The following is an 11488-nucleotide window of genomic DNA, read 5'->3' as shown; positions in this document are numbered from 1 at the left end:
TTCTCCTGTTACCCTTGCAAAAATAAAAAATTACTTGCTAAGACATAATTTTTGAGGAAAGAAGAATGATTTTTTATTTTCACGGCTCTGCGTTGTAAACTTCTGTGAAGCACTTGGGGGTTGAACGTGCTCATCACACATCTAGATAAGTTCCTTGGGGGGTCTAGTTTCCAAAATGGGGTCACTTGTGGGGTGTTTCTACTGTTTAGGCACATCAGGGGCTCTGCAAATGCAACGTGACGCCCGCAGACCATTCCATCAAAGTCTGCATTTCAAATGTCACTACTTCCCTTCCGAGCCCTGACGTGCACCCAAACAGTGGTTTACCCCCACATATGGGGTATCACTGTACTCACAACAAACTGGGCAACAAACATTGGGGCCCAATTTCTCCTGTTACCCTTGTGAAAATAAAAAATTGCTTGCTAAAACATCTTTTTTGAGGAAAGAAAAATGATTTTTTATTTTCACGGCTCTGCGTTGTAAACTTCTGTGAAGCACTTGGGGGTTGAACGTGCTCATCACACATCTAGATAAGTTCCTTGGGGGGTCTAGTTTCCAAAATGGGGTCACTTGTGGGGTGTTTCTACTGTTTAGGCACATCAGGGGCTCTGCAAATGCAACGTGACGCCCGCAGACCATTCCATCAAAGTCTGCATTCCAAAACGTCACTACTTCCCTTCCGAGCCCCGGCATGTGCCCAAACAGTGGTTTACCCCCACATATGGGGTATCAGCGTACTCAGGAGAAACTGGACAACAACTTTTGGGGTCCAATTTCTCCTGTTAACCTTGCAAAAATAAAAAATTCTGGGCTAAAAAAATATTTTTGAGGAAAGGAAACACATTTATTATTTTCACGGCTCTGCGTTATAAACTTCTGCGAAGCACTTGGGGGTTCAAAGTGCTCACCACACATCTAGATTAGTTCCTTGGGAGGTCTAGTTTCCAAAATGGGGTCACTTGTGCGGGAGCTCCAATGTTTAGGCACACAGGGGCTCTCCAAACGTGACATGGTGTCCGCTAATGATTGGAGCTAATTTTCCATTCAAACAGCCAAATGGCGTGCCTTCCCTTCCGAGCCCTGCCGTGTGCCCAAACAGTGGTTTACCCCCACATATGGGGTATCATCGTACTCAGGACAAACTGGACAACAACATTTGGGGTCCAATTTCTCCTATTACCCTTGGAAAATTAAAAAATCCTGGGCTAAAAATCATTTTTGAGGAAAGAAAAATTATTTTTTATTTTCACGGCTCTGCGTTATAAACTTCTGTGAAGCACCTGGGGGTTATAAGTGCTCACTATGCATCTAGATAAGTTCCTTGGGGGGTCTAGTTTCCAAAATGGGGTCACTTGTAGGGGAGCTCCAATGTTTAGGCACACAGGGGCTCTCCAAACGCAACATGGTGTCCGCTAACGATTGGAGCTAATTTTCCATTCAAAAAGTCAAATGGCACGCCTCCCCTTCCGAGCCTTGTCGTGCACCCAAACAGTGGTTTACCCCCACATATGAGGTATCAACGTACTCAGCAGAAATTGCCCAACAAATTTTAGGATCCATTTTATCCTGTTGCCCATGTGAAAATGAAAAAATTGAGGCTAAAATAATTTTTTTGTGAAAAAAAAGTACTGTTTCATTTTTACGGATCAATTTGTGAAGCACCTGGGGGTTTAAAGTGCTCACTATGCTTCTAGATAAGTTCCTTGGGGGGTCTAGTTTCCAAAATGGGGTCACTTGTGGGGGAGCTCCAATGTTTAGGCACACGGGGGCTCTCCAAACGCGACATGGTGTCCGCTAAAGATTGGAGCCAATTTTTCATTGAAAAAGTCAAATGGCGCTCCTTCCCTTCCGAGCCCTGCCGTGCACCCAAACAGTGGTTTACCCCCACATATGAGGTATCAGCGTACTCAGGACAAATTGGACAACATCGTTCGTGGTCCAGTTTCTCCTTTTACCCTTGGGAAAATAAAAAAATTGTTGCTAAAAGATTTTTGTGACTAAAAAGTTAAATGTTCATTTTTTCCTTCCATGTTGCTTCTGCTGCTGTGAAACACCTGAAGGGTTAATAAACTTCTTGAATGTGGTTTTGAGCACCTTGAGGGGTGCAGTTTTTAGAATGGTGTCACTTTTGGGTATTTTCAGCCATATAGAACCCTCAAACTGACTTCAAATGTGAGGTGGTCCCTAAAAAAAATGGTTTTGTAAATTTTGTTGTAAAAATGGGAAATCACTGGTCAAATTTTAACCCTTATAACTTCCTAGCAAAAAAAAAATTTGTTTCCAAAATTGTGCTGATGTAAAGTAGACATGTGGGAAACGTTATTTATTAACTATTTTGTGTCACATAACTCTCTGGTTTAACAGAATAAAAATTCAAAATGTGAAAATTGCGAAATTTTCAAAATTTTCGCCAAATATCCGTTTTTTTCACAAATAAACTCAGAAATTATCGACCTAAATTTACCACTAACATGAAGCTCAATATGTCACGAAAAAACAATCTCAGAATCGCTAGGATCCGTTGAAGCGTTCCTGAGTTATTACCTCATAAAGGGACACTGGTCAGAATTGCAAAAAACGGCAAGGTCATTAAGGCCAAAATAGGCTGGGTCATGAAGGGGTTAAACTTATTTTTTCATACTTTTAAATTTTTTTTTTTTAACTTTTGCCATGCTTCAATAGCCTCCATGGGAGGCTAGAAGCTGGCACAACTCAATCGGCTCTGCTACATAGGAGCGAAGCTCAGATCGCTCCTATGTAGCAGATTTACTGCATTGCTAAGAGCGCCGACCACAGGGTGGCATCAACAACCATAGATGTCTCAAGGAGACCTCTGGTTATGCCAACGCATCGCTGACCCCCGATCACATGACGGGGGTCAGCGATGCACTCATTTCCGGCCCAATGGCCAGAAGCGCTAGTTAAATGCTGCTGTCAGCAGCATTTAACTAGTTAATAGCGGTGGGTGGATCGCGATTCCACCCGCCACTATTGCGAACACATGTCAGCTGTTCAAAACAGCTGACATGTCCCGGCTTTGATGCGGGCTCACCGCCGGAGCCCACATCAAAGATAGAGATGCGACCTCCGCCGTAGTAGTACGGCGGAGATCGGTAAGGGGTTAAGGTAAAAAGGTCCATCCTTGTGACCATTTCATTTAAAAGGGAATGTGTTGTCAGAAAATTACCTACTGTTTAAATAAATTTTGTGTTACATGTATTAAAAAAAATTACCATTTTTACATAGGTGTATTGAGCAACACAATTACCGTACTAATCTTGCAATTTTCACTGGCCAATGGGGCTGTATTAAATGTTTAATTTCTGCACATTCAGGAAGAGCTTTCAGCAGGCTCATTATCATCAGGGGCAGGATTACAATGACCAGTAACTCCTCTACATGTAGCTGATAATGTATTCTAGCTAATGTACATGTGGATTTCCTAAAGAATGAGTTTAGAATAACCCTAGTAACCAATGTGAATATTGCAATAGTTCTACTTTAGATTTTTAATATAGATTATAAAATATATACACAATGTGTTTCTAACAAAAAAATACATTTAAAACACAAAAGCTTGATTTAAACAGTAGGTAATTTCTGATGATAAATTCCCTTTAAAAAACGGGAAGGGTAAACGAAGTGTCTTATTGAAACATAAGTAAGGTGGAATACAAAGGATGACATTAATAAAGTAGTTTACCCATCATTCTTCCATTCAGCAGCTTATGTAATATTGTTCCCAATAAGTAAATATACATAATTGAACAACACCACAAATGTCTGAGACCTGAAATGATATAAATTATTCATATATTTTATTTTTCTTAATGGATTTAGGAGATAACACACCAAATGTCTCCAAATTCACTGTTTTGTTGTTATACGGATATGTAACTATGGGCACATGATTAAAGTATATCTCCTTTATCGAGTGCTTTTTCTTAAATTTTCTCAATCATTATTAAGCCAATCCTTACATTGGGCCTTCTTAGCCTAATTGAAATTTCATTTCTCATACCAACTTAAAAACTTTCAGAAATTATGATCCCTTTTATTGTCTTCTAAGAACTTTGTTTGCCAAAGACAAACTTATGTGACCCAATAAAATTCTCAGTTGGATTTAGCAGAGCCATGTTTATCCCATGACCAGATTTTCTTAATGCGCCCTTTCAGACAGTACATTATGTTATAGCAGCAATAAAAAAAAACCTAAGGTCAACTGGCTACAGCTGTTTGCTCCTTCCCAGCCTGAGAGTAGGTGACAGACACAAAAAGTGCAGATAACTTGCCTCTCAGCCGCATTGTGCCCTTTTACATTATTAATACTATTCATTATAGTACAAGGCACCATGTACTTTTCATATATAACTATGGTAGAAAAAGAATGTATTAACCACAGGAGCCAAAAGAGCAGACATACTAGAACCAAAGTGCGAAATGTGGTGAACTGTGTTGCTGGTTACCAGTGACATCAGTTGAATATTACCCAGTAAAGTTCTTGAGCATTAGGAATACAGCTGCTCACTGCAATCCTCCGTTCTGCTCAATTTTTCACAATATCTGTTTAAAGGTAATGGCAATAAAATGAGAGTTGGTCCGAATGGGGTCAAAAGAAAAGTAGACCACATCTACAAGGTTCCACAGTGGCTCCTCCACACAGAGGGGTCAATTTCTCAGCTTCTACAACAAGCGGATCCTGCCAGTTAGAGCTCGAGTGGAATTTCTTCCTACGAAAGTTGTACACTCATATACCGATGGACTGGAGGACTCGACGTTCAGTGTCATTCAAATGGTTGGAGAAAGCAGAAAAGCACGGCTGCTGGGAAAACTGTTGCAGAAATTCCGTCAAGTATATCTGTAAAGAATAAGAGCAGAGACAAGGATGAAAAGAAGAACGTTTGAAGTAGGATTAACACATGTAACTACATAAGACCTACTTGAAGATCAATCTGGTATAGAGGGTCCTTCAGTACATCAGGATCATCCTCCTCATCATCCTCATAGTAATCTTCATCTGTAACATTATGTGATGAATTATTTATTATAGCTCAGAAAAGAACATATTTATGTAACAGTTAAAGGGAACATATGTAGCACAAAATTACATTAAAAGGGTTTTCCAGTCTAAAGGTTTGCAATGATGCACACTGTCACGCTTCCCTGTGTGGGTGGTCACATGCAGACTGGACTCTCCTCCGCTAGAGCATTGAGAAGTGGAGGTCTAGTCCGCATGTGACTGCAAGTACGCAATAGTACTGCCCACCCGCAATACAATGGAAATATGACACTATATGCATTATTCAGCAGTCTCAAGGCAGAGTGACTTCACATTTGTACACTTAGACTAGGCGACCTCTTTAAATTAGATTTCTAAATCTTTTCCTTTTCAGTGGACGGTCAGCACACACTGAACCCTTCTACATTTTTGACAATATTGTGTACCTTTCATTGCCACCAGGTTAAGCCTGTATAGCACAACCCCCAAAGGTAAGTACATTTTTCTGTACCCAACATGCACCTACACCTTGGCATTGGGTATATTGCTCTATGAAGCAGTGTTTTTCTATCTTTTCAACAGTTTTCAATTAAATTATTTTTCTGTGTCAATAATCATTAAAATAAATAAGTAATAGACAGCATTTTTTCCTAGCTTAATTTAAAAACTAAAACAATGATTATTATTTTTCAATAAAATAATTGTGCACGTGAAAATAAGCAGCTATGTAATATATCTCAGAAATCGGCTTCTTTCTCCACTAGGACTTGATCATTCATCATCAATATTCTCAATTCCTGTGTGAAACCTGTATTCAGTGAAGACAGAGTATCGGAGTACTCGAAGTAGGGTGTAATGGTCAGCAGTCATTTTATCATTCATTGCCAGATGACTATTGTACTGCTGGAGGCCTGGAATGGGCAGGATAGCAGCACTATACCCACAGATAAGGATCTACTGCATCTCTAGGGGAGATGGGCAGGATGTGGGCACTATACCCACAGATAAGGATCTACTGCATCTCTAGGGGAGCGGCAGTAAGTCATAATGCTCATGCATGGGACAGTAGTAGGATGAAATCAGACATGCAGTTTTTGAAGCCAAACACAAGAGCAAATGAACAATAAAATATTATATAAAAAGGGCCATTTAATATCTTGCTTACACAGGCAGACCGCGATAGATGATGCACACTGCTTAGTACACATAGCTCGGCAATGCGAGTCCTGGTTACACAGAACGATGCGCTGCGGAGAATGATTATCTTTTGTGCTGTACAAAACATTTCACATGATGAACAATCATTTTTCAGCAGCATATTTACACTAAAAGCTTAGCACAAAATGAGCGTTCACGATAATATTTCAGTGTAAATGTACCTTAACGTTATAGCCAAAGGCCGTTAACACTTTGCACATTAGATCCCATTCCTTGACGGTTTCCATACAGACACTCTTTAGTCTTGCGATCAGTGAGTCGCAGCCATTAAGGCCACATTGATCGCCTATTGTTGGCAGATCTATGATATTCCATCACAAACAATATATAATCTCTTATTTTAAGTAATGTGTCAAATGTTTACCATATTTATTGCTAGAAATAATGTCTGATAAAAGCTGTCCAGCCAAACCTTCATCATCCTCCTCATCTTCCCACATATCATTTGCATCATCTGAAAAAATAATGAAAATAAACCAATAATGATAAAGAGTATTAAGGAGGGCATTTTTTTTTTCTTAGTAAGAGGGAATGTGGCAGAACACTAATTTGAATGGTTTCGGCCATGACCACAGATGGGAACGGCACCGTAAGAAATTGTCAAATTAGCGTCTGGCTGTTTCTGATGCTCCAATTTGGCTCCACAGAGAAGGACCTTGCATCCATAATCAGAAAGTAATCCAGCAGAAGAGCTTGGACCACAAAGCCGCAAAATTGATTTATTCTTCAAGAAAGCCTGTAAAGCTTTTCTACCCCATAATATAAATCAATCTCTGATATACATTTTTTTGTGTTGGCCACTGAGCCTCTTAATTCTACAGCGGCTGAGCGGGGTAGAATAGCACAGATATGTAAAGTTGTCTTACAGAATCAGCAGTGCAGGTTGATTAAGAAGATATCCCAGGGACAGAGGACAATATCCAAACTTGAGAATTCCCTCTTTAAGGCGACTATCGAGTTCCATATTTAATTTCCCAAAAGGAGGAAGGACTCAGTCTCTAGTACGATAATGGGTTATTTACGGTGAGAGCGGTAAAGCTATCACTACAAGAGAGGCAATCATGCCATATAGAGTTTTATCCTCTCTCTAGATCAGGTGTTCCCCCGACTCCAAACCAAGAGCTACCAACAGGTCATGTTTTTAGCATTATCTTAGCATTGAACAGGTGATGGAATTATTGCCTGTGCAGGTACTGCAATTATCACATGGGCAATATTAAGAAAATCTTGAAAACATGACCTGTTGGTTGTTCGGGAACACTGATCTAGATAGACCAACTGACAAAGTTTTTCCATATTACATATTAATTACCAAGCGCCACTCCTGTGTATAAATGGATTGACAAGTACTACAGCCTCTTGGAAAAGTAGTACTTTATGGAATGGATCAGATGTTTATGCGCTTCATGATCACTCCGATCCCTTTGTCTGGAATGTTTTATCACACAAGACTTCATGCAAACTTTCCATTTATAATAACAAAAATGCACAAAAAGGGTCAAAGGTTGCAAGTGTGATGTACAGTAGGTGTCACTAAAGGTGTGTTGTTCTGTCAACAATTGTAACGATTGGGAAAACATGTCACATTGCCAACCTTTGACCTTTTCGGCAAACGTTTATAAAAAAAAAAAAAAGAAGGAATATCTGTATTAAGTCTTGTGTGATAAACAGTCTTGTATCCAATCACTAAAGTACTACCTTTCCAAGGGGCAAAACCTACAAGAAACAAAATGACGCTAAACCCCCTGCAGTAACTAAATAAGTAAAAAGGCAAAAGTGAATTTAAATAACATACGGTTAACTAACTTTTTTACTCCATGAATGCTATTGGATCGAGAGAGCAGGCTTGGCAAGGGTCACCTGCCGCAGCTCCCACCTCGAATACCTTTACCTGAACACAACTCCCTAAGGTGACAGTAGAGATGCTAGGAGACGGGAGCTTTCACAGCTATAACGCTTAGATGCTTGCCCTATGAAGCACTTTCCCCTTTCCTTCTAGCAGTTTTTTTCTCTATCCTAAGGAGAGATCATCAATGTGTGATTCAGGAGTTCAAAATCCCATGTACCTCCATGATCTGCAAAAATGAAAGAGGCCTTGGCACTATTTTTTTCCCTTAGATTAGCAGTATGTCTATACATCCAGTTGTGCCCGATACATGAGGTTCAGTAAAATTCACTTGAATTAAAAGGCAGCCACAGGCATGTTGGATTGGTGGTATACAACTTGATAGAATGCATTAGCATACCGGAAGACAGCAAGCAAAATCTTACAGACTACTTTTCTCCCATCAATTAACAGGGTTACATAAGTAAATATTGAGCAATTTGAAAAAGGTACAAAGAATATTTTACCATGTAATTTAAAAGGTTGCCCTATTTATGAAATACCCATAACATTTGTCACAAATGTCTGACGTGGGTGCTACACGGCTCTCCAAAGGAGACTGAGCATCAGTGAGTGGAGCAGTGGTGGGAGCGCTGGTGCATGTGCCGGCTTTCTCATACACTGCTGTGGGAGTTCTGAATTCAGCCGAGAACATTTGACATAACTGTCTAACAGTAGCATTTAAGCAGTGCGGTCTGGGAGATACGCCATACTGGCGCCCATAGCCACGCTACATCCCATGATGCAATTCCAATGTGCTGATGAATTGTCAAGGCAGTTGTGGGGTCTGCTGAAAACTGCCATGGGCTGGGCTTCATGGGTGACTGATTTTAGATGCACACTGCAGGTTCCAGTTCCCTAAGGACACTTAAAAAAAAAACTAAAGAAACAAAAAAAAAAGTTAGAATCACTATCTTTTCCTCCCACTGTAAATAAGAGCCTTTAACTAAATAAAAATATTTGGCATCTTCACTCTTGTAAAGGTCCAATCAAAATACATTCAATCCATACGAAAAACATGAGGGGAAGACTAAAAAAAAAAAGAACATTTCTTTTAGGCTGTCATGCACGGGTCAGGAGACCCACGGCCAGTATGTGCACTGTGTGATGCCTGCATGAGCCTTAAGTGTAACACTGATTCAGTCCTCCACTTTACTACCAAGAAAAGAGTCTTTGTTCACCGAATTCATCATTGTCTGACCTGGCATCAGCTGAACGTAGTTCAGATTGAATTGGTGGAGCAATATTTCTGTAGTCTTTGGACAGCAGCAGTCTCAAACTTACCATTCGCTTGGGCCCATTCCTCTTCTGTGTTTCTGGTCGCATTAGCTTCAATTACACTTGACAATTCATTAATTATCAGCTTGTAAATCTTGATCAATAAAGGTATGCTTGTAAAACGTTGAGGATCTTAAAAAAAAAAAAAAAAAAAAAAAAAAAAAGTGAAATAATGTGATAATTATGTGAAGATTTATTGTACAGTTCAGTTGTGGCCAAAAGTGGAAACTGAAAACAACCTGGAAAAATCACGATTATGGGTCACCTTTACTATACTGTAAACACAGTAAAATCAAAACACCGAACAGAGGCACAAAATGCATGTTTTTAACCATTTCAGACTCAATTGGAATTTTTCCCCTCAATTATTAAATAAATTTGTACAATAAAATAAATTGCATCATTCTAAACTACAACTTTTCCTGTAAAAATAAGATCTCATACAGTTATGTTGATGGAAAAATAAAAAAAGTTGTAACTTTTAGATGTGGAGGAAAACAGAAAAGTGTCTGGGAGTGAAGGGGTAATAATCCGTACTCAATTGATTTTACTTGTATGCTGCTCACTTTGATTTTTAATGTTAGATAAAACAATTTTAAGTTTTATACAGTACTACGGTATATTTCTTTCATTCTTCCTTTTCTGTCCTGCATGTCCAATTCAGTTTTTGACTATAGGCATCAAGCTGAAACCTGTTAGTAGTATATATGATTTCTGAAGTTAGCAGAGAAATTGTATGCCTCACCAGTCTAGCAAAAACATGGTGTGAACATAGCCTAAGATTAACCCATCTTACTCATGCAAACAATCTCTGGAACGGTCATAAAATATCCTAAATTGATGTGAGGATCAGTATGATGGAATACACGTAGAATATATGAGAAAAAAAAAAAATATGCATGGTTTAAAGGTGCAGGTACATAAGCATCAATTTAAACTGGCACCCACCTGCAGGCGATATACCGAGGCACCTAATTTTGCCTCGGAAAACTGGGTAAGCTTATTGACTCGAGTATAAGCCGGGTATGTATTGTCCCCTCATCCCTATCCGGGTATGCGTGGTTCCCCCGTCCTGCTGTGTGGCTCCCCCTGTTACATGCATGGCTCCCCCAGTCCCATCCTTGTATGCATGGCTTGGCTCCCCCGGTCCCATCCTTGAATGCATGGATCGACTCCCCGGGCCCATCCTTGTATGCTCGATTCCCCTGGTCACATCCTTGTATGCATGGCTTCCCGGTCCTCCTCACTCCCTCGCTGAATGTCCCTGCATCTCCATTGTCCCGGCGTGGCAGTTCTTCCTGTGCTGAGCGGTCACGTGGTACCGCTGATTAAGGTGGAGTCGCGTCCATATTCATGACCTTAATAAGCGGCACCACCGCTGAGCACAGGAACAGGAAACAGCTGCCGGATCAGAGGTGCAGGGACGACGATGATGTATGTATGGCTCCCCCGGTCCCTTCCTTGTATGCATGGCATGGCTCCCCCGGTCCCATCCTTGTATGCATTGCTCGGCTCCCCCGGTCCCATCCTTGTATGCATTGCTCGGCTCCCCGGTCCCATCCTTGTATGCATTACTCGGCTCCCTGGTCCCATCCTTGTATGCATTGCTCGGCTCCCCCGGTCCCATCCTTGTATGCATTGCTCGGCTCCCCCGGTCCCATCCTTGTATGCATTGCTCGGCTCCCCCTGTCCCATCCTTGTATGCATGGCTCGGCTCCCCTGGTCCTATCCTTGCATGCATGGCTCGGCTCCTCCGGTCTCATCCTTGTATGCTCGGCTCCCCTGATCACATCCTTGTATGCAAGGCTCCCCCGTCCTCCTCGCTCCATCGCTGAATGTCCCTGCATCTTGATTGTCCCGGCACGGCAGTTCTTCCTGTGCTGAGCGGTCATATGGTACCGCTGATTAAGGTCATGAATATGCACTCCACGCCTATGGGAGTGGAGTCGCGTCCATATTCATGACCTTAATGAGCGTTACCACCTGACTGCTGAGCACAGGAACAAGAAAGAGCTGCTTAGTCAAAGGTGCAGGGACGAAGATTCAACGACGGAGGGCGAGTATTGATATCTAAGCCAAATGAGCGTTTTCAACACGAAAAAATG

At 41.0% G+C, this 11488-nt stretch overlaps 1 protein-coding gene across 1 annotated transcript in view; it reads right to left on the bottom strand.

Moving 5' to 3' along the window:
- Positions 1–3799: 3799 nt before the first annotated feature.
- IPO9 (importin 9) overlaps positions 3800–11488 on the bottom strand; it is a 95574-nt gene continuing 87885 nt past the window's right edge. The window contains exons 21-24 of the mRNA XM_077295322.1: positions 9390–9515; positions 6585–6674; positions 4944–5020; positions 3800–4861 (exon numbers count right to left, since the gene is read on the bottom strand). Coding sequence (XP_077151437.1) covers positions 4751–4861; positions 4944–5020; positions 6585–6674; positions 9390–9515 — 404 coding nt within the window. The 3' untranslated portion in view covers positions 3800–4750. The remainder of the gene's footprint in view (positions 4862–4943; positions 5021–6584; positions 6675–9389; positions 9516–11488) is intronic.

Source organism: Ranitomeya variabilis, chromosome 3 (genome assembly GCF_051348905.1).
Source record: "Ranitomeya variabilis isolate aRanVar5 chromosome 3, aRanVar5.hap1, whole genome shotgun sequence".
NCBI lineage: Eukaryota > Metazoa > Chordata > Amphibia > Anura > Dendrobatidae > Ranitomeya > Ranitomeya variabilis.
The sequence above is the reverse complement of the archived record's forward strand: the minus strand, read 5'-3'. Positions and strand labels throughout refer to the sequence as shown.